The 16876-nt window shown below is 68.1% G+C and overlaps 3 protein-coding genes across 3 annotated transcripts; all 3 read right to left on the reverse strand.

Moving 5' to 3' along the window:
- Positions 1 to 1066: 1066 nt before the first annotated feature.
- CDC34 (cell division cycle 34, ubiquitin conjugating enzyme) lies at positions 1067 to 6788 on the reverse strand. The gene is made up of 5 exons (XM_075444406.1): positions 6484 to 6788; positions 3647 to 3733; positions 2899 to 2996; positions 2455 to 2589; positions 1067 to 1916 (listed from the first exon to the last, which is right to left on the reverse strand). Exons 1-5 carry the CDS (start codon positions 6658 to 6660, stop codon positions 1706 to 1708), a joined length of 708 nt encoding a protein of 235 aa, XP_075300521.1. The 5' UTR covers positions 6661 to 6788; the 3' UTR covers positions 1067 to 1705.
- Positions 6789 to 7484: 696 nt separating this feature from the next.
- Positions 7485 to 9525, reverse strand: TPGS1 (tubulin polyglutamylase complex subunit 1). The gene is made up of 2 exons (XM_075444161.1): positions 9188 to 9525; positions 7485 to 9018 (listed from the first exon to the last, which is right to left on the reverse strand). Exons 1-2 carry the CDS (start codon positions 9523 to 9525, stop codon positions 8487 to 8489), a joined length of 870 nt encoding a protein of 289 aa, XP_075300276.1. The 3' UTR covers positions 7485 to 8486.
- Positions 9526 to 10344: 819 nt separating this feature from the next.
- MADCAM1 (mucosal vascular addressin cell adhesion molecule 1) lies at positions 10345 to 13174 on the reverse strand. The gene is made up of 5 exons (XM_075444479.1): positions 13120 to 13174; positions 12028 to 12294; positions 11588 to 11902; positions 10610 to 11245; positions 10345 to 10469 (listed from the first exon to the last, which is right to left on the reverse strand). The coding sequence occupies exons 1-5, from the start codon at positions 13172 to 13174 to the stop codon at positions 10345 to 10347; spliced, it is 1398 nt and encodes a 465-aa protein (XP_075300594.1).
- Between the last annotated feature and the right edge of the window lie 3702 nt (positions 13175 to 16876).

Raw genomic sequence — 16876 nt, forward strand, 5'->3', positions numbered from 1 at the left:
GCCGCCCGCAGGCTCCGGGGCCCCCCCCGCAGCGTCGCTTCCCCCCAGCACCGCGTCCCGCCCGGCCGCCCCCCCCGCGCTGGAGAGGCCCAGCGGCCCCGCACCCCCCGCCTGTGGCATGGCGGGGCCGGCGGAGGGGGGCCCCGGTGCCTCCCTGCGCGGGGCAGCTGCCCGGTCTGCGGGGCTGGGGCGCTCCGGGCCCGGGGCAGCTCCCGCAGCGGCGGGGGGGTGCCCGGCATCGAGGAGCCAGCGAAGACACGGGGCGCGGGGGCACAGGGAGCGGCTGGTGGGGGGGAAGCTGCTGGGGGCACGGAGCAGCCCCCCAGGAAAAGGGGGGGGGGAGGCTGACTTTGGACCAGCAGCTGGGGCGGCCGCTGCTGCTCGGCGCCAGCCGGGTGACCTTGGGCGCCGCTTGCCAGGCCGCAGTACAGTGACAATAATCCCGTTCACCTTCTGGCCTTACTTCCTCGGGCAGCACAGCACGTGCGCCGGCCGCGTGCCGTCGCCACCCAAACCCCGACCCCGGTCGGCCACGCGACCCCGGGCAGGGGCACGTTCTGCTCATCGCCCCTGAGCGAGCTTCGCCCGGGGTGGGAGTGGGGGCACGGCCCTGCGTCCCAGCGCAGCCGGGCAGCATGCCCCTCGGCTGCACGGCGGGAGCCAGCTCGCACGTCCCGGCCGGTCCGGGCCTGCGTGCTCGGGGCAGACGCAGCTGGGCCCGGATCAGAGCGGCGGTGAGGCCGCAGGCACCCACCGGCACCGCTCCGCGCTGCCCGGGCAGGTCTGCGGCTGCCGAGGTGCCGGCGCTCCCGCCCAGGCGGGCAGCGAGGCCGGGCACGGCCGCGGGGCAGAGGCAGCCAGCGCCGCACCCTCCCCTGCCCAGGAAGGGCAGAGATGTTCCCCGGGCCCAAGGCGGTTCTGCCCCGGCGCTCCTGCCCGCTCTGTGAGTTTGGGGAGGGGGGGACACGGGTTGCTGTGGCCCAAAGGCTGTCCCGGAGAGCAGCCAGCCCACCACCCCTGCCCACCCCCGACACAGAAACCCCCACAGCAGAGCCTCACCCCCGCAGCCGCTCCCTCAAAATACTTTATTAAATAGTTTCCAAAAAAAAAAAACCAAACCAGAAGCAGAAAGTCTCAGCAGTAGGGCCACCCCACCCAGCTAGTTAAAAACTCCAAACAAACCACCCCGACGCCCTGGCCCTTCGCCCCCCGAGCACGGCCCTGGCCCCGCGGGAAGGGGCAGCAGGGGGGTCCCATGGGGGCAGAGGACAGCAGCGCTGGCCCTGAGCGCTCCCTGCTCGGACACCTCAGGGCTGCAGAAAGCTGCACAACGCTCCCGTGCCTCCCCCCAGAGCGACCCCCCGCAGCCCCACGCACCGGGGCAGCCACCACCGGGTTTTGCTGTCACTCCTCGCCCAGCCAGAGCCACCAGCTCACCAGTTCCTGCGGATTCGTGAATGCTCCAAGGCAGCTTTCCCCCTCCCCACCTACCCACCATCCAGGAAGTTTATAAAATAGGGTTTGTTTTTGGGTTTTTTTGCTTTTTCTACAAAGATAGTGGTGGGTTTTCCTTTGCAACAGCAGAACAGTCTCCCTGCTAGGTAGAGTTAATTTCAGGGCTGACAGATCCTAAATGCAAATGAGTTTGTCCTAGTTGAGGTAAAATTCAGTAGTTTATAGCAAGTTTTGCAATGCCAGAGGGCCATCAAGATTCCTCATTGCCAGAGTCATCTTCATCACCGTAACAGCTGTCTGCTTCCTCCTCCATCTCATCATCCTCGTAATAGTCATCATAGAGCAGGTCAGAGCCCTCATCTGGGGCTGGAGTCTTGGTCTTCACGCAGTACTCTGCCAGCGTGGTGGGGACCTTCACGCCGTCCCGCTCAGCGTCCACCTTCGTGCCCAGGACTTGCTTCCTGGAGGGCGGGAAGCGGGGCATGAGGACAGAGCTCTGCCCGGCTCGTCCCCGGGGGGACACCCAGCCACGCAGTCCTTTCCTCTCACACCCCAGCTCCGGGTTGTTCGCCCGCACAAGATGGGCGAGAGGACGGTGAGGGAGAGCAGCACAGAGCAAACGTGGCTGCACTGTAACGTGCCCCCTGCTCCGAGGAACCGCTTGCCATGCTGGGGCTGGTCAGCCAGCAGCTCGGGAGCTTCACGCACCGGGCTCATGAGACAGCCCTGACAGCAAGGCCGTGCTGGCACCGTGTCTGCTACGAACCCAGATCCTTGGCGCCAGAGCTGAGCAGGGCCAGGGCTCAGGCCGAGAGCTAAGCTGGGCAGATAACTTCTCCCAAAAGCCACGCTCAGAGCCAGAACCCTCCCCTCCTACCAGCCCGCAGACGGGACTCAGTGGGGCAGGATACGCCCTCGGGATCCTGCCATCTGCTGAGACTTGCAGAGCTGAGACCTTGCAGGACACAGCGCAGGGCCTGGGCCCAGCTCAGCACGCACCTGATGATGTCCGTGTACTCCCGGTCCTTCCCTTTGCTCTCCTTCCACTTGCGGTACATCACGGAGGCATCCACGTTGGCGGGAGAAAACGTGTTGGGTTCATTCAGCAGCGAGATCACGCTCAGGAGAATGGTCCTGCCAAGCAACAAACAGGAGCGGGTAAGAGCCGAGGCGGCCAGCACTGCCCGCGCCCAGCCATGCCAGCAGCCTCCGTGTCCCAGCACCGTGGCGTCCCGAGGGTCAGGAGGGGGCCAGGTGCTGGCCCCCCGCGAGGCCACTCCTCAGCAAGGCGCAGGAGACGGCAGCGCAGAGGCTGTCGAGCTCACAGCTCCTGATGTTCTTCAGCAGAGCCCACAGCCCGAGGGCCAGCTGCTGCCTTCCAGCAGCCCCGGCATCTCCCGCAGGCTCCCGGCCCCCCGCGTCCCCGTCCCCGCAGCCCCTCACCGCACGTTCTGCGTGGGGTTCCACCGCTCAGACGGCAGCTCCCCGCTCTGCGGGTCGTCCACCGGCGGGTGGAGGATGGAGATGCAGACGTCGCCAGTCTGAAAGCACAAGTGAAACGGGATCCTCGGGAGCTGCTGTCCCAAGCGCGCTCCGGCAGCAGCTCGGTCCTCTGCTCCGGCAGCCTGCCCGCTCTTTACTGCGGCTTAGGCCAGGGGAGGCAACCCCAGCCCGTCCTTCTGGTCCCTAGGAAGGGACGGCAGCAGTGGTGATCCTGGCTACGCTGCCACAGCCTCAGGCCTCGAACACGCACCCTGTGCAGCCTACTGTAGGTGACCCTGCTTCGGCAGGGGGGTTGGACTAGACGACCCACAGAGGTCCCTTCCAACCCCTACTATTCTGTGATTCTGTGATTGCTGGCACGGCACGGACGAGGCTGCCTGGCCACGCGCTGCGCTGCCGGCGCAGCCATCCCCAAAGCACGCAGCCCCGGGGCCACGCACGTCGCTGCCCCGCACCCACCCCGGCATTGGCACGGTGTCCCCCACCAGCCCTCAAGCCTGGAAAGCCCGGCTGACCTGGACCCAGCTCCAGCACTGGAGAGCGGCTGTCGTCAGCTCGTTAGCGGCGTTTCCAGTGCCAGGCACCGAGCCTCCGGCGCCGTGCTCCAACGCCAGACAAAGGCCGGCATTTTCACCCCGTAGCACAGCAACAGACGGACGCGTGACCCCCGCCTGCCCAGGCGACCTACCTCGTAGATGTTGGGGTGCCACATTTTGGTTAAGAACCTGAAGGCAGGAGGAGAATAGGGGTAGTCGACGGGAAACCGGAGACGAGCCTGCAAGAAGGAGAAGTGAGCATCAGGCTGGGGGAAGGCAGGCACCGATCCCTCGGCACCACCAGGCAAAAGGAGCCTCTGCCAAGCCCAGCTGTGTCCCCGCAGACGGAGCCTCCGCACGCAGCGGCGAGCCGAGGCAGGCGAGCAGCACGGCCCGTGGGCTGCGGCAGCACCAGCTGCTCCTTCAGCACCATCCTGCCCCAAAATCGTGCCCACCCCTGCTAACCCCGTGCTCCCCGACACGAGGCAGCGGGCCCCGGGCAGAGCGCAGCTGGAGCTCACAGCGCCAGCCCGACATGCGCTGCGTGCGCCCACGGCCCCCTCGCACGCCGGCACCCACGATGCCGGGCGATGGCTCCACGGGGAGGCTGCTCCCGCACGGCAAACGGCGGTGGACGAGGCTGGGCCCCGGCTCAGGCCACACGCCTGAACCAACCGAGCGGCGCCTGGAGCCGGGCTGGGACCCCCCGGCCTGCGGCAGGGCACGGCGATGCCGCGCCGCTGGCAGGCTGCTCGCCCTCCAGAGCTCACGGGGAGCGGAGCGCCAGGCGCTCGGGGCTCCGATTAACACCCCGAATCTCTAAAAATAGCCCGTCACCACCGAGCGGAGAGACCGAGTCACAGCTGGCCGCAGCACGTAGCTCAGCTGCTAAAAATAACAGTGGAGACCGCGCCGCAGCCCCTGACCCCAGCGCCAGCAGGGACGACCGTCCTGCCGCCGGCTTCTCCTGCAGGCCACGGCCACACACACCGGGGCGTCACGGCAGGGCAAAACAACCGGCCCGCGGTCGGCCCCCCGAGCGCGCAGGCGAGGCCTGGGGTGGCCCGGAGACGAGCAGCAACAGCCTCCTCCTCCCTGAGAGCGGCTGCCCGGCGTCGCAGGGGACGGGGACAGCCTCTCCCCCGCTGCTGCACTGCCGGCAGCGACTGTTTCAGCTTTTAGGTGTCTCCAGGCTCCGGAAGCAAACGTCCAGACCGAGCTTCAGCCGCTGCTCCCAAAAAAGCCAACAGCCAGACACAAAGAAAACGAGGGCAAAGACTTAAAACACGCAGTAACTCCCTGAGCATCTCTTGCTCCCTCAGTTGGTGTACAGGAGAACTCAGACGCTGGATCCGAGAAGCGGCAGAGCGAGCTGCCGGCTCTGCCCAGCAGCAGGGGCAGGCACCCGGGATCAGTCCTCACCCGCAGAACGAGCCCGGCGCAGGCCCCGTTCGGGAGGGTAACGGCCAGGCAGGCTGCGGGTGCCTCGAAGCGGGCGATGCTGCCAAACCCAGTCCTCAGCTCACGGCCGGTAAGCGACGGGTGCAGAGAGGCTCTTCTCCTCCTCCCTGCCGTCCCGACCAGCCCTGGCCCCAACGCCCCCGGCTCCCCGTCCCCCCAAGCCGGGACCTGTCCCCTGCACAAGCTGATCCGACGGCAAGCCCAGCAGCCCCCGGCCCCAGCGGGTCTGTCCCTGCCCCGGCACCACCCCGCTCCACGCTGGCCCCTGTCCGAGCGCCCTGCCCTGCGGCGCGGGCCACGGGGGCACAGCAGGCCGGGCGAGGCGAGGCGGCAGCCGGGGCTGGAGCCGTTCTGCTTCTGCGTGGGGCCTCAGGCAGCCCCAGGCCGCTCGCACAGCACCACGCGGCCCCGAGCTGGGCTCCGGCCAAGCAGCTGAACTCCGCAGAATAATCCCCTTTGTTGTGTCCCAGGGGCTCGGAACAAAACCAGCCAGAGGCACAGCGCTCCCGAAGGGGGCTCGGAAAGCAGCCCCGCTTCGCCGCACGCGGACAGGGCGACGCTGCCATGAGCTGGAAGAGGACTTGGCCCCCTTCCCTCTCACACAGAGCATCTCATCTGCTGCCACCCAGCAGTGCCAAGCCTGGAAGCTCTCAGGCACAAGACAGGAGCTGCTGAGAGGGTGGGAGCTCAGAGTGCTCAGGGTCAGAGGGGCTATGGAAGAAAGACTCCATTTCAGCGCAGAGCTAAGACCTGTGACTCTGAAGCATCAGACTTGCCAGCCACTGCTCCAGGGGACAAACAAACCACCCAGGATCCAGGGCACCGCTGGCGCCGGGCTGACTCACCCGGGTGCATCTGCACAGGACGGAGGCAGGAGAGCTGGCAGTGGAGCAGGGAGGATGAGCGAGAGGAAGAAAACAGCCGCGCAGGTTGCACAACACCTGGGAAGGGCCCATGCACATCCCCCGACAGGGACGGCCGCCAGGCCTCGCACGCCTCCGCCCTGCCCGACCCACGGCCCCGCTCCCTGCCCAGCCGGAGCTGCGGCTCGCTCGGCCGTGCCGTCCGGCAGAGTCCTTCATCAGCCCCGGGCTGGTGGCGACGTCCCCAACCCCTCCCGGAGAGGGAACACAAGCGACCCCGCGCTCGCCCTCCTGCGCCCACAGACGGGGAGCTGGAGGAAGGAGGAACGGCCCTCAGAGGCAGAGCCCCGGGGGCCAAACCCCCTCCCAGCAAGGGGAACCCTCACCCAGCCTGGCAGCAGCCGCCCGCACCGGGCCCCTCCACGCACCCCAGCTGCGAAGCCCCAGAGCCCCCCAGGTGCCCAGCTACAGCCCGGGGCTCCCGGCCCTCAGCACCCCCTCGAGCCAGGCCCAACCCCGCTGTGCTCCCCACACCCACCCCAGCCCGGCCCCCCCCCAGCGCCTCCCCGCTCTCCTGCGGTCTCTCCCCCTTCCCAAGGCTTCGCCTCCTCGACACCTCGGTCCTCCCGATACCGCACGCCCCCCCGCCGCCCCCAGCCCCTCACCTTGAAGTACCCGCCCTCATAGTAGGTGTTCGGGGGGCCGAAGATGGCCACCTCCCAGTTGTAGAGGTCCCCCTCGTCCACCAGGTTGACCCGGAACCCTTCCACGGGCTCCTCCTGCAGCCCTTTGAGCTCCAGCAGCAGCGCCTTCTGAGAGCCGGGCACGGGGGGCCGCGCCATGCCGAGGGGCCGGGTAGGCCGGAGCGAAGCCGGGGGCTAGCGTAGGCGCGACGGCCGCTGCGGGGAGGGGGGGACAGCGGCTCCTGCTGCTCCGCGGCCGCTCCGAGCGCAACCGCGCGGGGCACGGCGGGAGCTGTAGTCCTCCCGCGCGGGGCGGGGCCGGCGCAGGCTCCCCCCCTACGGTCGCCGCTCGCCTATCAGAGAGCGCTTCCGGTCCGGGGGGCGGGTCAGGCAGGGGGCTCCTCCCCCGGGGCTGTCCGCCTATCACAGCACACCGCCGGCCAGCGGGGGCGGGCTCCTTCCCGGCAACCTCTACGGCGCAGCGGGCGCGCATGATCCCGGGCCGCGATGGCGGCGGCTGCAGCTGGGCCGCGTCCGCCTCGGGCCCTAGCGCAGGCCTCGCCGCCCCCGCCTCGGGCCCTAGCGCAGGCCTCGCCGCCCCCGCTGGCCGGCACCGCGGCTCGCGCCTCGCCCCACAGCCACGCCGCCGCCCGTAGCACGGCGACCGCACCGGCGCGTCCCGGCCCCGCGGAGCAGCTCTCCCCAGCGTCACCCGCTCCCCCTCCTGCAGCCTCCCCCGCGCCGGCTCCGGGCCGTGCCCTCCCGCCGCGGGGAGCGGAACGCCCGCTCGGCCACGCGAACGGCCCAGGGCGCGGCGGGCGGCCTCCCGGCTTCCCCCGTGCTTGGCAGCTGCGCTCGGTGCCTTCAGCCGGGCAGGCTGCTGCAGGCTGCCGCCATCAGCCCCCGAGGAGAGCACGCACCTCGCGGGTCGCAGCGCTGCTGTGGTGCGCTTGGCGCCGCCAGGCAGTAAAGAAATCGGCCACTAAAAAATAATAAAAAGCTTTAATGTCTTACAGTAAACCCATAATTGCACAGTATAAATAATTAACACAGACAAGTTCAAATAAATAACACATGGCTCAACACATCTCTCTGCTCAAAAGCAAACGGTGGCCTCAGGGGAGGGGGTTTGTCTCATCTTGACCTCGTGCTCCACGTCCCAGATCATTACGGAACCCGCAGTGCTCTGCGGCTTCGCTTGAGAAGTCATCACTCAGGAACGAGCTTTGATCCTGCCATTCCGGAGCGCAGCGGCCGGGGGCGGCGGGCAAACACCGGGCGAGCAGGCAACAGGCAGAGCTCATTGCCTCGCAGCTCGGCGGCCAGCAGGGGCAGGATCCCCCGGGCTCGCAGCCCTTCCCAGGGAGGTTTGCTTCCCAGCCGGCCGCTTCTCATCTGCTGTGCATTTGAAACATTTTGTTTAATAAAATAACACTTTATCTCATACTCCGTATCAGCCCCGTATTTACCAGCCGCAGGCAGATGAGCATCGCTCCCCCCCTGACAGGCTGGCGTGAAACAAACCCAAAAGCAGAAACCAAGCTCCCTGCTGAAGCTGCATGGCACGACATGGCCGGGGCTGGGATGAGACTGCAGGACATCCGGAGGTCCAGCCCCACATTTACTTTGTTCTGGCTCGTTTGTAATGACTAACGCTGCCCACACTTCACAGGCCTCCTTGCAAGTCCCCAGTTAACATCTGAAAAAGATCTACTAAGGCCGGCCGGATCGGAGGAGCTGCGGCCGGGAGAGGCCCAGCGGCCGGGCACACATCCGGAGCTGGAGGTGGCTGGGCCCTCGTCGCGCAAGGCGGGGGGAGTCGGGAATCTCTCGCTGGGCAGACCCGGGGTCTCCAGGCAGCGCCTGCCCCGGTGCTCGCCGTCCAGCTTAGCGCCGGGGTCCGCAGCCCCCTCGGCGTGAACGGCTCCGCACGGAGCACTTTGGAGGTTGAGGCAGACGCAGTCGGTGTTGCTCCCACCCAGATGCTACTCAACGGGCTTCACTTTCGCGACGAACAAGGCGGTGGCTTTCCTCAGGAACTCCTCCCGGCTCATGGAGCAGCTGAGCTTCCTCTCCTGCAGCGCCTGGTCCATGGCCAGGGCCAGGCCGTCCGGCCCCAGCTTGGAGCCCGCCTCCAGGTAGTGGCTGGGGAGCGAGAAGTGGCCGGCGCTCAGCGCGTCCTCCAGCGCCCGCAGCACGGCCTGGCAGACCCTGCCGTCGGCGGCACCGGAGCCGCTGTCCAGGACGCCGAAGAGCGCGTCAGCCTTGGCGGCGAACTCCAGCAGCACGAAGCAGGTGAGGACGCCGTAGCGGAAGACGTCGAAGGGCACGGCCTCGTGGTCGCGGCAGCGGACGCGCCCCAGCAGCGCCGCCGCCGCCTCCGCGGGCGCCGCACCGTGCTGGCAGATGCACCGCAGCAGCTCGCTGTACAGCCGCCCGTCCACGCCCGCCTTCCGCCGCCGGCCGCCGGCGCCCAGCACCTCGTAGGCCGCGCCGGCGTTGCTGTCGAAGGCCGTCCTGTCGCGACACGGCACAGACACAGACACTGGCAGGTGGCCTCACCCCCCCCGCCCGCCCCGAACTACAGCTCCCAGCGTGCCCTGCGCGCCCGCCCGAGCGCGGGGGGAAGCCGCGGCCGCGGGGCACGCCGGGAGCCGTAGTCCGCCGCGCCCGCCGCCGCCCGCACCTGTGGGAGTGGTGAGCCAGGCGCACGTACCACAGCGCCCGGGCCAGGCGCTGCGGCGGCCCCGGGAGCTCCGCGGAAGCCTCGCCCGCCGCGCCGGGGCCGCCCAGCACCAGCCGCTCGAAGTAGTCGGCCAGGAAGGAGATGGGCTCCTCGGGCCGCGCCTCCAGCACCTTCAGCAGCGCCTCCCGCACCATGGCCGTGACGCCGGCCCGCAGCAGGAATTCCGCCTCGCTCCCCAACCCGCCGGCCGCCGCGCGAGCCGCCTCCGCCAGCCCGCTGCCCGCCGCCGGGGCCGGGGCCGGGGCGGCGGCCGCCCGCCGCTTCTCGTACGCCGCCATCTTGGCTGCGGGCGGCGAAGGGCGGTTCCGCCCATATCGGAGCGCCTTTTCGCCGGGGCGGGAAGTTCCCGCGGCGCCATCTTTCACACTGGCAGCCAATGGGTGGGCGAGAAAGCGGGCGAGCTCTCACGCCATTGGGCGAGGCCGCGCGTCACCATCTTGCGTGCGGGCACAGGAGCCGCCCTGGCCGCTGCAGCGCGGCGGTGCGGCCCGGCCGCCATGGCCACTCCGGGCGGGTCCCGCCCTTAGCAACGGGCGCGCGGCGGTGGCTGCGAACGCTGCCCGGGACCCGGTGACCGGTGACCAGGGCCTCCGGCAGCGCCGGTACCGGGGCGGGGCCGCCGCGGCCGAGAGGACACGTGCTCAGGGGTCGACGCGAAACTCCCCTTTATTGGAGCGGCCCGCCCCGTGCTGCCCCCGGGCTGCTTCCGGCGCCCCTGTCGTGACAGACGATCGGCCGTCCCGCCGCCCCCCGCCCGCCCGGACCCCCCCGGCGCCCAGCGCCGGCCCTGCTGACCCGGCCCGGAGCCCCCCGGCCCGGCCCCGTCCCTGCCGCACCCCCGCGGAGCCCCGGGCCCCCCCGCGGGGCTCCCAGCAGCGCCCCCGCCCGGTACCTCCCGGCCCCCCCGCCCAGCCCCGGCGCCGCGGCAACCCCGGGGTCTCTGGGCCGCGGGCGCCGGTCCCGGAGCAGGGGCGGCTCTGCCCCGTCCCGCCGCAGCCCCCCGCGGCACTGGGCCCCCGGTTCCGGCCGTGCCCGGGGCCTGGCGAGGACGGCAGCGGGGGTCCCGGGGCGGGGGGCAGCCGCGGCAGCGCCCGCTCCTAGGGCAGCTCGTACCGGGACCTGAAGCGTCTCCAGAGCCGCCGGGACACGGCGCCGGCCACGAGCAGTCCCAGCAGCGAGGCCGTCGTCCCCGCGGCGACGGCGGGGCCTGCGCCGGATGCACCTGCGAAGGCACCGGCAGGAGCTGGAGCTGCGGCCGAGGGGCGAGCGCGACCCCCGCTCCGCGCACAGCACCGGGCGGTCGCTGCGGCCGAGCCCAAGCCACGGCGGGGGCAGGGGAGGGGGCCGCGGACCACCACTCACCGTCGGAGACGGTCAGCTGCAGACTGACCGCCTGGGAGCGGCGGCCGAGCAGGACGCACTGGTAGTGGCCCTGGTGCCGGGGCTCGGCTCGGTCCAGCTGCAGCGTGGAGCTGCTGCCCGCCGCCTCCTCCCGGTACTGCGAGAGGGACACGGGGGTCCGCAGCCAGCGCACGGTGGCATTCCCGGGGCACCGTGCACGGCACTCGATGCGCAGGGCCCTGCCCCGCGTCCCGTTGGGAGGCAGCGACCGGATCCGCAGGCTGCAGGTGGGCTCTGGCCCCGCGGACGGCCCCGTCCCGTTCTCTGCCGGGGCAGAGCCCCGGCTGGCGGTGCCGGAGCCGGGGAGCGTGGTGGTGGCCGGGCGTGCCGTGGGGCTGCCCTTGACGGCGTCCCGGGGAGCCGGGCGCTCTGCGGCGGGGGGCTCGGTGGCAGCAGCCGGCTCCAGGACGGTCTCAGCATCAGGCTCCTGCGGTGGGGTGGTCAGGGCTGTGGTGGGACCGTGTGCGGGGACACGCGGCTCTGCAGGCAGCGCTGTGCTGGTCACGGTTCCAGCTGTGCTGGGGCTCGCTGTCACAGCTGCCGCCGTCCCGGGGCTCCCCGTGGAGGTGGCCACGGCCACCGGCTGCTCCGTTGCAGCTGTGAACACAGCAGGTCACGGACGGCCTCGCTGCAGCTCGGAGCTGAGACGGGGCCTCTCTGGCACACGTTGTCCCCATTGGGTGACAGCCCCACAGCCCCGTCCTCCCCCACCCAGGGACACAGCCGGCCCTGGGCAGGGACGGGCAGTGACTGGGTGCAAACCGGCACAGCAGCAGGGACGGGGACACGGGTGGGGGTGGGAGACGTGCAGAGCGGTGCAGAGATGGGGGCTGCTCCTGCTCCAGCAAAGCTCTCTGAAGCAGCACAGGGCAGTGGGGGTTGGCCCCAGCGGATGGGACAGCGCGAGAAGCGGGGTCCCCCGCTCCCCCCAGCACTCACCCCCAGTGCTCGCCGCCACGGATGCCGCCCGGGTGAAGGTCTGCTGCCCGACGCTCAGCGTCACCTCGCACCTGAACTCCACACCTTCTCTCACCTCCTTCCCAGCCACGGGCAGCGTGGACACGATGTCGAAGAGCTCCTCGTCGGTCTCCGTGGCGTCGAAGTCTGCCTGCTCCAGCGCGCGGTGCCCCCGGTACCAGGTGAGCACCAGCCCGGTGAGCGGGTAGACGTGCTGGGCCGAGCAGCGCAGGCTGGCAGGCTGCCCCGGCTCCAGGGCACGGGGCTCTGCCTCCAGCTGCAGCGTGTCCGGGAGGGCTGGGAGACAAACGGCAGCGTCAGGCGGTGATTCCCAGCACTGCTGCCCAGGAGGGCGCGGGCTGCCTCGCGGGATGCGGGACTTTGCCGGGGAGGTGGCGTGGGACGGGCTGGGGGACGCTCACCATAGACCTTCAGGTCGACGGTGTGCTGGTGGTACTGCCCGTGGCAGGTGCCCTGGCAGATCTTGGTGCCCGCCGTGGAGACCACGGCGCTGCTGATGTGCAGGATGCTGTGGGTGGGGAAGGAGGTGATGCTCCCCAGGTTGGTGTCCAGCCCCTTCCACTGCACCGTGCCCCCGGCGCAGGCCAGGGAGCAGTTCAGCTGCGCAGAGTCCCCGTACCGCACCACCGGCTCCGCCGGCACCACGGCCAGCCGGCCCGTGGGCTGCCCTGCGCGGAGGAGGGGAAACCGCCGGGCTCAGGGGAGGGCACAGCCCCCAGAACCCAGACGTCTGCACGGCAAAAGGGGCACCGGTTCGGTCACAGAATCACAGAATCACAGAATAGTAGGGGTTGGAAGGGACCTCTGTGGGTCATCTAGTCCAACCCTCCTGCCGAAGCAGGGTCACCCAGAGCAGGCTGCACAGGACCTTGTCCAGGCGGGTCTGGAATATCTCCAGAGAAGGAGACTCCACCACCTCCCTGGGCAGCCTGGGCCAGGGCTCCATCACCCTCAGAGGGAAGAAGTTCTTCCTCATGTTCAGACGGAACTTCCTGTGCCTCAGTTTGTGCCCATTGCCCCTTGTCCTGTCACTGGGCACCACTGAAAAGAGCTTGGCCCCATCCTCCTGACACCCACCCTGCAGATATTTATAAGCATTTATGAGGTCCCCTCGCAGCCTTCTCTTCTCCAGGCTGAACAAGCCCAGTTCCCTCACGCTCAGGTGCGGCGTAGGCTCCATCCCCATCGCCACGGGAGAGGCACTGCTCGTTAGCGATGGCTCGTTAGGGGTGGCCGAGGCTTCCCCCGCAGTGCCGCTGTCCCGGGGCAGCCTCTTGCTGCATCACGAGTGCCACGGAGCCGACACAGCGGCGGCGACTGCCAGCCCAGGTCTGCCCTGTCGCAGGCATTGCCGCTGCAGCCGTCGCAGAGTATCACCGAGATTTTCCAGCTGTTTCTTGGTGCCATGAGCCCAGACACCCCTTCCCCCCAGCTGCTGTCCCTCGGCAGCATCGCTGCTGCTCCGGACGGCTCTCGGCCCCCGCGGCACTCACCGCTGCAGCCCCACAGCGAGCCGAGCAGGAGGAGGAGGAGAGGAGCCGGCTCCATCGCCTGCAGAGCCAGCAGCAGCGCAGGGCAGCAGCAGGGGCTGGTTTTCCTTCCTTCCCTCCTTCCAGGGAGCAGACGCTGCTGGCCGGGCCGTCTCCTTCTGGCCGCTAGCCCCGTCCTCAGCCCTTCTTAAGCTCTGCAGGAACCGCCCCTGCGAGCACCAGCCCCGGGGCTGCCGCGACCTTCCAGCCCGAGGGGTATTTCCAGAGGGAGATTTCTGATGTTCTTCCAAGTTCACCTCTTGCACAACACCCAGCTGTGCAGCCCAAGGCCACGCCAGCAGCCCCAAACCCGGGAGAGTCCTTGGCCCGAAGGGTCCCGGCGTGGCTGCAGGGTCCCCACCGCCCCTCCCCGGGCAGCCCTGCGCAGGCACCCGCACCCACAGCACGGCCGAGATCCCGTCCCTGGCTCTCACCGGGCTCCGCCGCTCTCCCCAGAGTCCTGGGCAAACCGGCCCTCTCCATGCCCCAAGCACCGAGAGCTGAAATGACCCATCTGCGGCTGGCTGGGGCCGTCTGTCTGTCTGCCAGAGAGAGAGGGGTTCAGGCTCAGGTGTTGCTCAGCAGGGCTGCAGACAGCATTTATTATCAGAAGAGGGTGAACGTAGGCGTTGCTGGGAGGGTTGGCTTTATGGTGTAGATGGAGAAGGTGTTACTGCGTGCAGGATGTTGATTACCCCACGTTATCCAGCCCCAAGACCCCGGCACAGCCTCAGTGCCTGTCCATGGCAGGTCTGGCATCGCTTCCTCGCTCCCACCCAGCTTCCCAGGAAGAGACGGGCCCAGTTCTGCCCCATCCCATCGCATCCCATCCCATCCCATCCCATCCCATCCAATCCCATCCCATCCCATCGCATCCCATCCCATCCCATCCCATCGCATCGCATCCCATCCCATCGCATCCCATCCCATCGCATCCCATCCCACCCCATCCCATCCCATCCCATCCCATCCCATCCCATCCCATCCCATCCCATCGCATCCCATCGCATCCCATCCCATCCCATCCCACCCCACCGGGCTGTGGCCGGGGCTGGGGAAGGTGCCGACGGGCCGAGGGAGGGGACGTGCCCAGCTCTGCACCTCGGGTCGCAGATGGTGGAAAGTCGGCGCGGTACTCGGCAGCTTCCCATCCGGGAACTCTCTGGAGAGGCAGCTCCCGGCACTGGGCGCGTTGTGCATCCTTTCGGGAGGCCGGGCAATTAATCCTCTGACAGTCTGGGAGGCCTCTGAGCAAGGGAAGTGCTCTGTAAACAGCCACCATCAAATATGCACATTCAGCTGAAGGCAAGTGATTAATGGCTGTAGGGTTTTTGTTCCTTCCATCCTGTGTTAACAGAGCCACTTCCCGGAGTTTCCAGCAGCCGCTGGAGCCCCCGGGCCAGCCCTGGCGTGGGACAAGCCATGGCCAGGGCTGCTCCCTGCGCCAGCCGGGCAATTCCCGGCAGCGAGCCTGGGATCACAGAATCATAGAATGGTCTGGGTTGGAAGGGACCTTATGGGCCATCCTGTTCCAGCTCGCTGCCGCATGCAGGGACCCCTTCCACCAGCCCAGGGTGCTCCACAGAGTCACAGAATCATGAAGGCTGGAAGACCTCTGAGATCGTCAAGTCCAACCGTCAACCCAACGCCACCGTGCCTGTTAAACCATGTCCCCAAGTGCAATATCTACACGTTTTTTGAACACCTCCAAGGATGGTGACTCCACCACTTCCTTGGGCAGCCTGTTCCAACACCTGACCACTCTTTCAGTAAAGAAAGTTTCCCTAATATCCAATCTAAACCTCCCCTGATGCAACTTGAGGGCATTGCCTCTCTCCTATCACTGGTTACTTGGGAGAAGAGACCAACCCCCGCCTCACTCCACCCTCCTGTCAGGGAGCTGCAGAGAGCGAGAAGGTCTCCCCTCAGACTCCTCTTCTCCAGACCACTCCGAGCCCCGTCCAGCCTGGCCTTGAGCACTGCCAGGGAGGGGGCAGCCACAGCTTCTCTGGGCAGCCAGGGCCAGGGCCTCACCACCCTCAGAGTGAAGAATTTCTTCCTTAGATCTGATCTAAATCTCCCCTCTTTCAGTCTAAAGCCATCCCCCCTTGTCCCGTCACTCTATGCCCTTGTCACAGCCGCTCTCCAGCTCTCTCGCAGCCCCTCCGGGCACTGGCAGCTGCTCTAAGCTCTCCCTGCAGCCTTCTCCTCCCCAGGCTGAGCAGCCCCAGCTCCCCCAGCCTTTCCTCCCAGCAGAGGGGCTCCAGCCCTCGGATCATTGCTGGGGCCTCCTTCGGCCCCGCTCCAGCAGCTCCAGGTCTGTCCTGTGCCGAGAGCCCCAGGGATGCCCGAGGACACACGCACGGTGCCAGGGTTTCGCCTCCCCATCCCGCTCCCACACCCACGCACCGGGTCTGCATACAGGGCAAACACCAAGCGATGAGTTACCTCATTAGCAGAAGGATTGCTTCGTAATGTCACCAAGTAAGAGTTTAAAGAAGGGAAATACCATCCTCACGCTGTCCTGCTCACTGCTACAGGATTTTGGGGTAGGACAGGCAAAACGCAGACAGCTAAACAGATAAATTACCCAAGCCCTGCCCAGGGTCCGGTGCAGCTTTCTGCTGGGGCTCCTGCAACGATGGACCAACACCGACAGGTCCCGGGGAGATCGGCACCCGCGGGCCGCGCCGGCTGCCAGGTCCACGGCAAGCGCCGGGGGCTGTGGAGCTGCACAGACCCCACCTGTGAGTGGGGGGCAAAGGGCCGTGGCCATCGGGGACTGGACGGACATTCCTGCAAGAGGTGGCTCTCCATGAGCCCTCGGCATCGCGCCCCGCGCGCCCCTCAGTGCGATGCTTCAGGTGAGAACAGAAGAGCCCATAAATCAGCGTCCACACCAGAGCTGAGCACTTACGGAGCAGACCTTTTTGTTAAAAAGCAGCTTTCCCAGATCAGTCTTCGGGAGATTAATAGCTGCCAGAAAGTCCAGCGCCTCGTGACGCATTTCCTCTGGTTCGGGTTCGGTTGATGCCACGAGTGCCCGGGAGCTGCCCCAGCCTCTGCCACGCCGGCAGACGGGCAACACAGGCCACAGAGGAAATCGGAGTTACGGGAACCCGGTAAACCCTCCGACGGCACAGGAGCCAGCTCTAACGGCACGGCTGCCGAGCCACGGAGAGCTCTGGGGACTTGTCCGTGCTCAGAGCAGTGTGGCAATGGCCCCCAAGGCAGGTCTCGCAGGTTTGGCCCCCAGCAGCCCCTTACCCCCCTGCAGCGACCCACCGCAGCCCCCTCCCCACCTCCGGCTCGGGGCCTCTGCTTTAACAGACCCGGAGGAGCTTCCCTCCATCCCAGGGGGGCACGGGCAGCCCCCCTGCCCCGACCACGGCGAGGCTGCAGACACAGGGCGGAAAGAGCACGCTGAGGCACCGGGACAGTTTTCCACCCAACAGGAAACCTTTCAGGTCAGAGCGAAGGGAACGACGGTTTTCAAGAATCAGAAGCCCAAACACTTTTCCTGGAAGCCGACGGTGCTTCCTCCTGAGGGGCAGGGGCAGGGGGCTCTGCCCGGCAGCGCTCGGCCCTGAGCCGTTTCTCCGGAAGCGAAACAGTTTGGTGGGGAGAGACAAACCGCAGAGGGACGAGCGCTGGCCCCCGGCACAGGATACCCCCGCGCTCTGCCGCAGCCCCTCGGGTTGGGGCGTAACCCCGGGCTGTC

The sequence above is a fragment of the Opisthocomus hoazin genome, chromosome 27 (assembly GCF_030867145.1).
Source record: "Opisthocomus hoazin isolate bOpiHoa1 chromosome 27, bOpiHoa1.hap1, whole genome shotgun sequence".
Lineage (NCBI taxonomy): Eukaryota > Metazoa > Chordata > Aves > Opisthocomiformes > Opisthocomidae > Opisthocomus > Opisthocomus hoazin.

Bases quoted from the DNA above. Each gene is read 5' to 3' on its own strand.
- CDC34 (XM_075444406.1), bottom strand. From the start codon at position 6,660: ATGGCGCGGCCCCCCGTGCCCGGCTCTCAGAAGGCGCTGCTGCTGGAG. The intron at 2,997-3,646 runs GTAGGTCGCCTG...TTGTGCTTTCAG, and splicing joins GGCACCCCAACATCTACGAG to ACTGGCGACGTCTGCATCTC. The intron at 2,590-2,898 runs GTGAGGGGCTGC...GTTGCTTGGCAG, and splicing joins AACCCCACGCAGAACGTGCG to GACCATTCTCCTGAGCGTGA.
- MADCAM1 (XM_075444479.1), bottom strand. From the start codon at position 13,174: ATGGAGCCGGCTCCTCTCCTCCTCCTCCTGCTCGGCTCGCTGTGGGGC. The intron at 11,246-11,587 runs GTGAGTGCTGGG...CTGTGTTCACAG, and splicing joins CGTGGCGGCGAGCACTGGGG to CTGCAACGGAGCAGCCGGTG. The intron at 10,470-10,609 runs GTGAGTGGTGGT...GTGCCTTCGCAG, and splicing joins GCAGCTGACCGTCTCCGACG to GTGCATCCGGCGCAGGCCCC.
- TPGS1 (XM_075444161.1), bottom strand. From the start codon at position 9,525: ATGGCGGCGTACGAGAAGCGGCGGGCGGCCGCCGCCCCGGCCCCGGCC. The intron at 9,019-9,187 runs GTGCGGGCGGCG...GTGTCGCGACAG, and splicing joins CTGGCTCACCACTCCCACAG to GACGGCCTTCGACAGCAACG.